The sequence below is a fragment of the Eleutherodactylus coqui genome, chromosome 3 (assembly GCF_035609145.1).
Source record: "Eleutherodactylus coqui strain aEleCoq1 chromosome 3, aEleCoq1.hap1, whole genome shotgun sequence".
NCBI classification, from domain to species: Eukaryota; Metazoa; Chordata; class Amphibia; order Anura; family Eleutherodactylidae; genus Eleutherodactylus; species Eleutherodactylus coqui.
In genome coordinates, this window is record NC_089839.1 from 159017147 (window position 1) to 159031108 (window position 13962).

General features: G+C 47.3%; 1 protein-coding gene across 1 annotated transcript in view; it reads left to right on the plus strand.

Annotated features, from left to right (window-relative positions):
- LOC136621169 (inter-alpha-trypsin inhibitor heavy chain H3-like) overlaps positions 1 to 13962 on the plus strand; it is a 191825-nt gene that overhangs the window by 141138 nt on the left and 36725 nt on the right. The window contains exon 15 of the mRNA XM_066596443.1: positions 2274 to 2434. Coding sequence (XP_066452540.1) covers positions 2274 to 2434 — 161 coding nt within the window. The remainder of the gene's footprint in view (positions 1 to 2273; positions 2435 to 13962) is intronic.

A 13962-nucleotide genomic window follows, 5' to 3' on the forward strand; every position in this document is an offset into this window, starting at 1 on the left:
CGCTTTGAAACTGAGTCTTAAGGCTGTGCTTTTGCACAATGGAAACAGTCTTCCATCTATTCCAGTAGCGCATGCTGTCCACATGCAAGAGACGTACAATAACTTAAAGCAGCTACTGAATTCCATTGAGTATAACAAGTACAGCTGACACCTCTGTGGTAATTTGAAGGTAGTTGCCCTTTTAATGGGACTGCAGCAGGGATTAACAAAATACATGTGTTTCTTATGTGAGTGGTATAGCCGAGCAAGAAAATTGCACTACTTGCGGAAGGAATGGACTCGCAGACAAAATGTAGCAGTTGGAGAGCAGAATATCCAGCACCCAGCTCTGGTCGAGGCTTGCAAAATCCTGCTACCACCCCTTCACATCAAACTAGGTCAAAGGGATTTGTGCCAGTTTAAAAGCGTGTTTGGGCATTCTGAGCCTTCCTTCAAAGAGCTATATTTGCATATGTATTTCATTATATTTTCTTATGTCTTTTAAGATCCTATCAGGAAGAAACACTGTCCCTTGTTGCTCCATCAGTAAAGAAATATGTTCGCCCAATTCCACTTACGCTGTAAAATAAAAGAGTATATTTGCCTCCTTTGCTCTGTAGGTAGTTCTGCTCCAGCAGGCTATTTCTTCCTGATTTGTGGGTTGAATGGTCAAATGTGACTGCTGTGGCCAATCGCTAACCTCAGACTTTTAGACCAGGGATTGACCACTGTGGTCACATTTGATAGTACGTGACCGTGCAACAAGAACTTAAAGGAGATGTCTCGAGGCAGGAGTGGATTTTTTTTTTTTGCCCAGTCCCCCTAATTAAGCATACATTACTAAGCCCCCCTGTAAATGACTTTTCTAGCTGGTTTGTACTTACCGTTCCAGCAACTTATAAAAATTTTCCCAAGATGGCCGCCGGCTCTTTTCCCGTCGCTTGCTGTAGCCCGACGTGCGCGCTCCCGAGATGCTACCAGCTGTGTCTCCCTGACAACCAGACGCCCCGCAGCCGCCGACCGGACCCCTGGAGTGAACACGGCCGACCAGTCACCCACCGCCAGGCAGCAGGTAACCGGCGCAGCCCCCCCCTCCCGGCACAGCGGCAGCCGCCCCATCGCAGCGACAGCCCCCCCATCACAGCGACAGCCCCCCCATCACAGCGACAGCCCCCCCCCGGCACAGCGACAGCCCCCCCATCGCAGCGGCAGCCCCCCCCATCGCAGCGACAGCCCCCCATCGCAGCGACAGCCCCCCCATCACAGCGGCAGCCCCCCTTGGCACAGCGACAGCCCCCCTTGGCACAGCGACAGCCCCCCCATCGCAGCGGCAGCCCCCCCATCGCAGCGACAGCCCCCCCATCGCAGCGGCAGCCCCCCCCCGGCACAGCGACAGCCCCCCCCATCGCAGCGGCAGCCCCCCCATCGCAGCGACAGCCCCCCCATCGCAGCGGCAGCCCCCCCCCATCGCAGCGACAGCCCCCCCCATCGCAGCGACAGCCCCCCCGGCGAAGCGGCAGCCCCCCCCCGGCCCATCACTTACCAGGACGGCGGGACAGCTGGACGGCGGGACAGCTGGGCGGCTTCTCGGGACAGCTGGGTGGCTCTGCACCTTCCTCTAACAGAGGATGGTACAGAATGGCCGCTCCAGCGCGCTCCCGAGCAGTGACAGCTCGTCTGCGCATGCGCAGAAGAGCTGTAGCGGGGAGCACACTGAAGCGGCTCGTGCTGAAAGGAGAAGAACGGACTGCGCAAGCGCGTCTAAAAAAGCAAGCTGCCAGCGAATTTAGACGGAACCATGGAGACGAGGACGCTAGCAACGGAGCAGGTAAGTGAATAACTTCTGTATGGCTCATATTTAATGCACGATGTATATTACAAAGTGCATTAATATGGCCATACAGAAGTGTATAACCCCACTTGCTGCCGCGAGACAACCCCTTTAAGAAGGAGGAAAGCAATGGGTAGATCGAGGGAGATTTGTTGTTTTTTCTTTGTTATATAAAACCCCCTAGCCACTTCATAAACCAGATTTTCAACGGGCCCCCACCTGATACATGAGTAGCCAAGGACCCTACTGTGCACTGTAATTTTTCCTCATAGAGTAAATGGGCAATCCACCCCTGTGCAACATCATATTTAATAGGTTCCCTTTAATTGTGTTTTAGTGTGTGTGTGGGGGGGGGGTTACAAGCAGTTGTGTGAGTGCTTTTTGTGCAAAATATGGTATATGATGAGTAACATGATCACATGTGTCCACTGTAGATCTATATAAAAGTTTTATTTCATTTAAGACTTCATGCAGACCCATCAGAAAAAGCAAACCTAACGGCACAAGTGCTTGAGCTGTCTCTGAAGTTTAAGTTTGTCACTCCTTTAACATCAATGGTCATTACAAAACCAAAGGAAAAAGACAAGGAAGAAGAAATACTAGTTGCTGATAAATTTGTGGAAGGTAAGAACATTTCTTAAAATCAACATTAGAAGATTAACCAGAATACTATAAACAATCCCAAAATAAATGTCCAAGGCAGGACTGCAGAGATTATCATTAAAAAAAATGTTTAGTGAGAATTACATACATAATAAAAGCATTTAAAAAACAGAACATGAAGGAAACGCAGCATTAATACAAGGGAAATCCATCACCTTAGGTCACAGCTTCCCCCTGGATGAAGCTACGGTGAAATATGCGCAGCGGTTTCCGGATCCTCAGTTACGTGGTAACACTTTAATATGGGTATGACATTGAGCTTGGTTGCACCTATTGTAGGTTAATGTGAGCATGAGTTTACTTGGGAACTTCTTACATGTGTGACCTGAGGTGATGTATTTCCCTTTGAATTGATGCTACAATTCCTTCATGTTCTGTTTTTTAACAGTAAATTCTTTGCAGGATTCAAACCAGGTGAACCTACACTTCATAGATTTCACTGTTTTATATATTGTGTAATGGTATTCGCTCATGGGGTTGCTGTCTCTTGAGTTAGACTGGCATTTCAGGCACACTAAGAGCCCAGTATACATCCGTTAAATATGGTGCAATTGGCCTCAACAAGTTTTTATTTGTCTCAGAATCAGTTGAAGAAAACATAAACAATACACACCATAAATCATAGGCCAGTGGTGGCGAACCTATGGCACGCGTGCCAGAGGCGGCACACAGGGCCCTCCCTGCTGGCACGTGCCGCCATTGGCCACTCAACACTTGTGAATAAAAGCAGGGGCCGTGGCTCCCCTGCCAGCATTCACTCAGCTGCGCTGCTAGCAGTGATGATCCTGGCGCACACTGTGACGTGAGTGTGCAGCCGGGATCCTCCTCCCCCCTCCCCGACGTCTCCTACTACTTGGTTCTGCGACAGCAGGGGGAGGAGGTGTCCGGCAGCACCCTGACATCACAGTGTGCACCTGGATCAGTGCCAGCAGCAACACAGTGCAGAGAAGGAGCAGAGCTTCCATGAGGAGGATGATCTGGATTATGATTTCTCCAGCAGGCTTTGGGGTATTTTGTCGCTTTCCGAATTGAGTATCGTGTGCACACATCGACCAGAATCAGACACAAATGCTGGTCTAAAACCGGGAGAGTCTCTACAATGTGTAGAGGCTCAGGCCTTTTATTATAACACATGACAACCGCCCTTTAATGGGCGTGCAACAGATTACATCAGTAACATATAAGATTCTCATTTGTCGGATCATATAGAATCCCCCACCTCTCTGCCCACCCCCTTCCAAGTGTTGAGGCAGCATGGACTTCGTCCTCTAGCTGAAGTCATCTCCGTGTAGTGATGAATCATTGTTTACCTAGCTTCAGGATGAGAAGTGGAAGGGGGCTAGATAAACACTCAGTATTAAACACAGGATATACACGACACTATGGCCCTTTAACCCTTAGAAACTGGTTGAGCAACTTCTATGTACTTAGAGCAAATACATCACCCATCCATTGGCTAGCAAATACCATGATTAGATTGTGTGTGTGTGTCCTTTAAACTCTTGAGCTAAAAGTCATTACAACAACAAAATACATTTGGGTTATATTAATCGATAGACATTTTATACTAATTAATTATCATGTCTATCACAATCCCCCCTTAAAATGTCTATCCTCTAATTCTCTATCTAATTTTCACAGTTTTCTGCGCATGAGCCTATAACTGGAGCGCGTTGAAGGTTCGTTTTAGGGTCTTCAAGGGGGTGTAGGACTTGTCCACTCCTTCTGGGGATGCATCCAGCAAACTCATGGTGGGGGCGGCTTTTCCAGCATCAGTTTCACAGGTCTGACACAGGGGATAACACAGCAGACTAGAACAGAAAAGGTAACCATCAGTTCACATACAACAGCGACGCCCGTCTGTGCCAGGATCCTTTACCACCCGCTCATCCATGGCGAGTGCTGGTCCCAAAAGTTAGCTCTTTTTAGTTAGTGCGGTCAGCTTCTTAATGACAACTGCGTCTTTACCCGCGGGTCACGTGTCGTCCAGGATGTAGGTACAACAAGTCTCCCCTATCATCTTACAGACACTCCCCTTTTTAGCTAAAGTCATATCTAAGGTCACTCTATTTAAAAAAAAAAAAGTCATAGTCGAGGTAGGTCCTATTGGTCGACTAGTCCCTATAAGGCGTCTCTAGTATAATTTATAAACCACTGCTAATTATAATAAACATAATTAATCCAGTCAACGTTTATTTACCATAATGATCAGGAAAATGGACTTGATTCTAGTTTTAACTTGGTCTCTAATTTTTAAAACTTGTCAGGTACCCCCCTTGGCTATCCTATGACGTCAATGTACACGTGTAGATCAAAACTACCACCAGGGGTCTCTCTTCTCGCTCTAGCATAATGTTACAATACTAGTAGTGTGAACAGGTACGCACGGCGTGGGACTCCCTAATCTTCACCCACACCAATGTCCCTCCTGGAGATAGTCCTAATAATGAACACGTCCAAGTCGCCTCACCCTTGCGTCAGGGTTTTCCCACTGCCCGTAAGTCCCTACTCCTAGGAGGGGGGGGATCCCTACCTTACCTCAGAGGGAGGCCATGGATTCCCTGGGCTCATTTCCGGGCATCCATACCCTCTATCTGTACAAGTTAACACCCCACAGGGTGTGCCCTCGCCGGAACCTAAGGTCTTCTGCACTATCCCTAGGCAAATGGGAATTCCACTGACAATCCATCTTAGGAGATCGGGGCAGGCACAGTACTAGTACATTTCTCCTTTTCTTTGGTAGCGTACGTGGTTGGCATTATCAGAACTGGCTCTTCATCTTTTTCAAACAAGGGAAACGTTAGTGTCTGACAGGATGTGGAGGAGCATAAGGGCTTTACTAAGGCACACTCCCCTGTCCAATTACCCTCCAGGTGGGTCCTCTACCTCATGTCTCCACAAAGCCAGTAAACGTCTCCTAAGGACTGGACCTGATTCTGCATCTATTCCCCTCCTATCATACTGTAGGAGGAGCAATACCCGTTGGCGAGTTCCCCAAAAATCTCCCTCCACCCTGCCTATTTGCCTGGCAGGTGTAGTTTCCAGGGTAGTCAGTAATACTCTCTCCGGTGCAAAACACTTAAGTAGTTATAGAGTATTCCTTCTTCCATTTCTCACGGACAGTGTAATTAGCGGAAATGTTCGTGAAGAGACTAATAAACCACTCTTCAGCATCTACAGGGAGATTTAGGGGGACCATCCCCGAGTGTAGTCGGGCACTACCGCACACGCAACAGTTAGACTTGTTGCTCCTGTTAGCATTGTACCTCATCAACTCCAACCAGAGATTCTGGTCAGAGTAGCCAGTCGCTACTGTCAAGGTGTCCTCAAAAAGTAGGGTCGGCTATGATCATCATGTTCGTCAAGGTCTTTATCTTACGGCGGAGGGGGTTAATTATGGGCACGGGACTAAGTGAAGGCTTCCATTCGGCTGCATCTACCATACCCCTTATTTTAAACTTCCCTAAGGGATCTGTCCTCCCGTACCGGTATGTCCCCAGACTATAAGTCTCCCCCGTCCCCCGGGCTTGGATCTCCCTTGGTTAATATAAAAACCGCATTAAAACCAAGCAACATACTAAGTTCAGCCTTCCAATACCTGCTGTCCTTATTATTCTCAAGGAGGGTTATACGACTAATTAGGGATTTCCCGCTCTTATCTTTCTTATTTAAGGCACTTCGCGGTTTATAGGACTAGTCTGTTCCTGCGTTCCATCCCACTAATCCCCAATAACGGCAGTCTTCTCCCCAGACGTTATCAGTGGCACAAACATATTGTATTCCCTGGGTATATAAGTCATATAACCAGCTGGACTGAGCTAAATCTGGCCTGCGGTGGGATCTTGCGCCTAGACACGGGACCACAGTACAATAGTCGAAGGAATATGCGGCTACTTGAGCATTGGACGAGTTATACTAGAAGGTAACCATACCCCCATATTCTTCCGACTAAGGATTCCAGTTGCCACCCTCCTCTCTCACTAGCCCTAACCAGAGTAACGTCTTTGGCACAACTAAGACTGGTCTCCCGGATCTGAAGCTTTCTTACAGTATGAAGCATGGATCCATGTAAGTCTTTCGGCTAGTTTCACAGCTGTGGCAGTAGTCAGAAGCACCTGGTAGGGGCCATCAAATCGGGGCTCAAGAGGGTGCTTCCTGAGGAACTTCTTGACGCACACCCAATCCCCAGGCTGCAAGATATGTGTCCCAGTGTCTGCCTCTGAGTCTGGAAGAGAACACCTGTGCATAGGCTTTGGTTAGTTCTTTAACAACGGAAATCACATACTTAGTCAACACATCAGATTGTAATTGTAACTACTGAGGATAGTAAAGACCTAGCCTTGGGGCTAGCCCAAACAATCTCGTAGGGAGATAATGTATAATCCCCCCTAGGTTCATATCTAACACTGTATAAGGCTATTGGATGACAGTCTTTCCAAAGTGGCGTCATTTTTAAGTATCTTACTTTTAGCGTGCCACTACGTCTCTCCACCTTTCCACTACACTAAAGGTGGTACAGTATGTAAAAGGCCTGGGATACACCCAGAGCAGACATGACATGTTACATTCACCTGTGAAGTTTATACCTCTGTCTGACTCTGAATCACTTCTGGTACCCCATATTCACAGTTTACCTCGTTCATGAGCTTCTTTGCGGTTACCTACTTGTTTGCCTTGGTAACAGGGTCGGCCTCCAACCTGCAAAGACATCAACAACAACAAGCACGTATTCATACTTCCCAACAAGTGGGAGCTGAACGTAGTCAATTTGCAATCCCTGAAATGGGTAGAGTGGTCCCGGCAAGTGTGATGTGGCAAATTTACTTCTGCCCTGACTCACCTATGGCATAGATCATGCTAAACCGGACAAATGATGCAGCAGCTACAGAGAACCTAGAAGTCGCCCAACCTCTTTCAAGCGTCGTCGTCAGTGCTGCTTTACTAGGTGGGTCTTTGCGTCCATCAGCTGGGCCATCATGGGATACAGGAACTGTGGTGGGCAAGTGCTGTTGACCGTTCACCACACGCTGTCCTGTTTCTGCTGCTCCCATATTAGTCCATTTATTCTTTTCTTCCTTGCTGGCTTGTAACTGTAAAAGTCTTTTAGCATATCAAAGTCCAAAGTTTTTGTCAATGTCCAAAGTTTTTTACCACTGACTCATGCTGTCAGTATCTTTTCTTCTTTCTTCCACGGCTTGAGGGCCGCTGCCTTTGCTGCGCTGTCAGCGAGGGTGTCGTCTCTCGCCTCTCCAGTGTAGGAATCGGTGCGAACTCTCAACTCTGTCAGGTAGAAGCAGGGCCTCCATGCGACTCTGTACCGCTGCACCATTCTCAATTGGTTGTCCTGTTGAGGTAAAAACTGTCTGGCCTTCCATATTGGGCCGTAATCATGAGCTATGCCAAATGCATACCAGGAGTCAGTGTAAAGGGTTGCCGTCTTACCTCTCGCCACTCTTCTCGCCTCAGTGAGGGCCTTCAATTCCGCTTCTTGTACTGAGACATGCGGAGGCAGAACTCCTGCTTCTAGGACATCTTGTTGTGTGACCACTGCATATCCGATGTGGAGTCATCAATCCTCACCCTGGTACCATCTGCAAAAAGCTCAACATATGCATTATCAACAGGGGTTCTGGTTACTGTTTGCATACCTGCAGTTTCTTACTGCATTAGTACTAAATAATCGTGCTGATGTTTTATTTCACATGGCTCGGAATCTTGTAGCACAAAATCATTTATTTATTTTTTTTCAAACCCAATAGCTTATCTACAACACCTAGATCATCTATGGCCCAGATCACCTCTGCCTCCCCCCTTTTGAAGCGGAATACTCAATGGAAAAAGAGTCATTGCGTTCAAACTAGTAAACCAAGAGGCACAAAAACAAACACTTTGTAGGTCAAGGTGACATTGTGTACAGCGAAGTCTGAGCGAAAATCTCCTTACAAAAAAAAAATGTTGTTTTTTTTTTTTATTTCAGGTCGCAGTTAGCATTTTTTAACACAAGGGGGCGCAACACAAGTAAAATTTTACGTCACCCAGTGTAATAGTATTTCAGGGTATGGCCAGCGTTTAGCTTTTACTCTCCTGTCGGAATATAATTATAGCTTCAGTGTAGACTGACACTAGAATATACAAAAGACTTAAAGAAAAACTAAAGAATACGGATGAATTAACATCCTACTCTGGGCAATTCAGTCCCTCTTTCTTCACATTAAAAGTAAAATTACTTCATCAAATTGCATGAAAAAGTTTGCTGGGTGACTATAGGGAAATTATTCCATCTGTAGGAGCCTTCCATAACATCATCTGTCTGAGCATCCATTGGAGAAGCGGGCAGTGGGAAACAGAGCACCTGGGAACATGAGAGAGCGTCCCCTGTCATGTATTCCTGGTCTCTGCCCCCCATGCATCAACTCCAATCTTCCATGCACTATAAACCAGCTTAGTCATCTACTATGTCCCAAGCTGTATCTCCACAAAGGTTTGTTTCCCTGAACTTATCACACATCCAAAGTGGCCACATCTTGGAGCGTAACAAAGTCTGGTCAAACAAAACCTTACTTCAGACAATCATGATGTTAGCACTGGATACAGTGGCATTGGGGAATATAGGCCTCCCAAATGCAGCAAAATGGCCGCCAGAGGCAGAAAGGGGCGGGGCTACAAATCTCCCAGGTGAGGCAAAATGGCTGCCGGAGGACCGGGCGGGGCCAGGGGCAGCAGCACTTCCAGGTGAGGCAAGATGGCCGCTGGAGGAGGAAGGGGCGGGGCCAGGTCCTGTCTCGGATGGGGAGGGACCGGAAGTAACATCACACACCCTGAAAGTGAGCACATGGGGGGAAGTAACTTCAGGGTGGGGGCAGGCCTCACTACATTTACTGCAGAGTCACACTATGTTGGATTGTAAACATTGCAAGCACGGCCGCCATTACAGGGAGGGGCTGTAGTCAACACAAAGACATTACATTGTTCATAAGCAATACACATACCCCCCTACATGCTTTCCCCTCTTCAATCTCTTAACTACATTATACCTCCTCCTAGCAATCTAAAAACACCTTTCTTTCTGCTAGGCTTCCTGCTCATCTTCTGTAAACTTTCTACAGCCTATCTTATCTGTCTATAACCTGGCATTTCTTTCTGCAACTTTTCCTGGTCCTTTCCCATTGTTCAGTAACCAAATCACAAGCTCTATGACCTTTGTCCTTGCTCACTTTGCTCAACTCTATTCTATTCGAAGTTTCTGGACACAATAGTGTTTCTCTTGTAAAATCTGCTTTCTTCAAATCCTTCCAATATAACCCCTCTTTCCCACTCAGAAAAGACAAAGGAAACAGGAAGGGTTAATTGAAAAAGCTTTCAGTTCACTCTCTTACCAGCAGCCCTCCCCCCAACAATAAACACTGCACATTCTTTCTATAATACCAGACAGACGGGATTACTGGAGAATACCCACAACAGCTCAAGGTATATATATATCTCATCTACCTTTTTTAACAACCCACCGTCTAGTAATCCCCAAGAGCACTTCTTGTACACGATCTAGACAGGACATTTAGCTATACACAGAGACTGACGATTATTTTCAATGACCAAAACCTCAATAATATTCTGGAGAAATCAGCCGTCACAAAGCACGACTATACTTCATACGTATATACCTTTCCACATATGAGAACATAACACGCTCAATCATAAAGTTAAGTATACGTATCATAAATCGTCCTAACCTCACACTAGTTTTACCTAGGAGCACGTGTCACTGGCGTGTTCCCTCAGACTTAAACAGCCGAGTCCACCCTTCTGACACATTAACCCTCACAGAATTTATCTCTTGGTCTTGCATAAACAATTTTTAACCGTCTCAGACACAACAGCATACACAGCGTACAAAATACCCCTAGACAGGTAAAAACGGTGGTTTTTCCGAGTGGACAGACCTGTCTTTCAGTGAAGGTCCAGTCTGGGTCAGGAACAGGCAGAAAAGCAGTCAGAACCCAGCTCACATCGGTAGATTTACATAAAGCAATCTTACCGTGTTCTGTAGATTTTGGGGCCCCTGAGTTCTGCGTGCCATCTGCCGATCTCTGTACGTTCCAGGCTGTGACCTCACAGATCCACTCGCTCACCCAGGGACTCCACTGATCTGGATTATGATTTCTCCAGCAGGCTTTGGGGTATTTTGTCGCTTTCCGAATTGAGTATCATGTGCACACATCGACCAGAATCAGACACAAATGCTGGTCTAAAACCGGGAGAGTCTCTACAATGTGTAGAGGCTCAGGCCTTTTATTATAACACATGACAACCGCCCTTTAATGGGCGTGCAACAGATTACATCAGTAACATATAAGATTCTCATTTGTCGGATCATATAGAATCCCCCACCTCTCTGCCCACCCCCTTCCAAGTGTTGAGGCAGCATGGACTTCGTCCTCTAGCTGAAGTCATCTCCGTGTAGTGATGAATCATTGTTTACCTAGCTTCAGGATGAGAAGTGGAAGGGGGCTAGATAAACACTCAGTATTAAACACAGGATATACACGACACTATGGCCCTTTAACCCTTAGAAACTGGTTGAGCAACTTCTATGTACTTAGAGCAAATACATCACCCATCCATTGGCTAGCAAATACCATGATTAGATTGTGTGTGTGTGTCCTTTAAACTCTTGAGCTAAAAGTCATTACAACAACAAAATACATTTGGGTTATATTAATCGATAGACATTTTATACTAATTAATTATCATGTCTATCACAAGGAGGGGGTAAGTAAATGGGTCTCGGGGAGAGGGGGAAAGTGGGGTGTCAATATGATACAGGGGACTGCTTTTGGGTGTCACTATTACACCAGGGGCCATTGTGGGATGTCACTATTACTACTGGGGGCCGCTGTGGGGTGTCACTATTACTACTGGGGGCCATTGTGGGAAGTCACTATTAATACTGGGGGCCACTGTAGGGTGTCATTATTACACTGGGGGCTGCTGTGGGGTGTCACTATTACACTGGGTGCCACTGTGGGATGTAGCTATGATACAGGGGGCCCCTGTGGGGTGTCACTATTACTACTGGGGGCCGCTGTGGGGTGTCGCTATTACTACTCGGGGGCCGCTGTGGGGTGTCTCTATTACAGTGGGGGCCGCTGTGGGATGTCTCTATTACATTGGGGGCCCCTGTGGGGTGTCACTATTACTACTGGGGGCCGCTGTGGGGTGTCTCTATTACAGTGGGGGCCGCTGTGGGGTGTCACTATGATACAGGGGGCCGCTGTGGGATGTCTCTATTATATTGGGGGCCGCTGTGGGGTGTCACTATTACTGCTGGGGACCACTGTGGGGTGTCACTATTACTACTGGGTGCCGCTGTGGGGTGTCACTATTACTACTGGGGGCCACTGTGGGGTGTCATTATTACACTAGGGGCCGCTGGGGAAGGGTCGCTATTATACTGGGGGCTGCTGTGGGGAGGGTCGTTATTAATGCTGGGGGCCACTGTGGAGAGGGTCGCTATTATTGCTGGGGGCCGCTTTTATACTGGGGGTCACTGTTATACTGGGGGCCGCTGTTATACTGGGGGCCGCTGTGGGGAGGGTCACTATTATCACTGGGGGCTGCTGTATGGAGGGTCGCTTTTATAGCTGGGGGCCGTTGTGGGGAGGGTTGTTATTATCGCTGGGGGCCGCTGTGGGGAGGGTCGCTATTTTCGCTGGGGGCCACTGTGGGGAGGGTCGCTATTATCGCTGGGGGGGGATCGCTATTAGCGCTGGGGTATGTTTACATGTGATGGAAATGGGCAGGGCTGTTTCAAAATAGACAGCGTGCAGATTTTGACTGCTTTTTGGATGCGGAAATGCTGCAGAATTTTCCACAGAAATTTCCGCTGAGACATTCTGCAGCATTTCAAGTTACGCCTCTGTTTAGAACACTTACTATCAACCACTATTGAGTTGGAAGGGAAAGGGAGGGGCAACTGAGCTGTCCATGTACATACTACATTATCAGAGGATCCCATAGAAATTGTTATAAATTAAAATATCTAATGTGTATCTAATGTCTAATGTGTATGACAAGCTACACAAACCAATAGACTGCTGACAAGGAATAAAACTGAAAACTCACCATGCTTAAATAGATTTGGGGTTTGGGGTCCTGATTAGAGATGAGCCAACGTACTCGTCCGAGCTTGATACTCGTTCGAGTATTAGCGTGTTCGAGATGCTCGTTACTCGTGACGAGTACCACGCGATGTTCGAGTTACTTTCACTTTCATCTCTGAGACGTTAGCGCTCTTTTCTGGCCAATAGAAAGACAGGGAAGGCATTACAACTTCCCCCTGCGACGTTCAAGCCCTATACCACCCCCCTGCAGTGAGTGGCTGGCGAGATCAGCTGTCACCCGAGTATAAAAATCGGCCTCTCCCACGGCTCGCCACAGATGTGTTCTGACATAGAGGAGGGACAGTGCTGCTGGTGCCGGAGCTGCTATAGGGAGAGTGTTAGGAGTATTTTAGGCTTCAAGAACCCCAACGGTCCATTTTAGGGCCACATCTAACCGTGTGCAGTACTGTGGAGGCTGCTTTTTGCAGTGTTGCACTTTTTTTTTTTTTTGTATATCGGCCGTGCAGAGCATTGCGCCCTGCAGTAATACTCCAGGGCCAGAAGTGGTGGTTAGGCAGGGACAGAAGACATATATTGTGAGGCAGGGACAGAACACATATATTGTGAGGCAGGGACAGAAGACATATTTATTGAATATAGGCAGTGGGCCTTAGCAAAAACATTTGGGGAAAAAAATCTATTTGGGCTGCCTGTGACTGTCCTCAGTGTACTGGGTCTGTGCTGGGTGTAGTTGTCCTCCTAATTCATACGCAGCCAGCTAAGTGTTACAGCAGACTTGCGCAAAATTATTTCCTGGCTCTGTGTTGGCTGTTAAATCACCGCTGTATTCCAGTCCACAGTGCAACACTCTGCAGTTATTTGACATACTCCAGGGCCAGTAGCGGTGACGCAGAGAGAGAAGAGATATATTTATTGAATATAGGCAGTGGGCCTTTGCAAAAACATTTGGGGAAAAAAATCTATTTGGGCTGCCTGTGACTGTCCTCAGTGTTCTGGGTCTGTGCTGGGTGTAGTTGTCCTCCTAATTCATACGCAGCCAGCTAAGTGTTACAGCAGGCTTGCGCCAAATTATTTCCTGGCTCTGTGTTGACTGTTAAATCACCGCTGTATTCCAGTCCACAGTGCAACACTCTGCAGTTATTTGACATACTCCAGGGCCAGTAGCGGTGACGCAGAGAGAGAAGAGATATATTTATTAAATATAGGCAGTGGGCCTTTGCAAAAACATTTGGGGAAAAAAATCTATTTGGGCTGCCTGTGACTGTCCTCAGTGTTCTGGGTCTGTGCTGGGTGTAGTTGTCCTCCTAATTCATACGCAGCCAGCTAAGTGTTACAGCAGGCTTGCGCAAAATTATTTCCTGGCTCTGT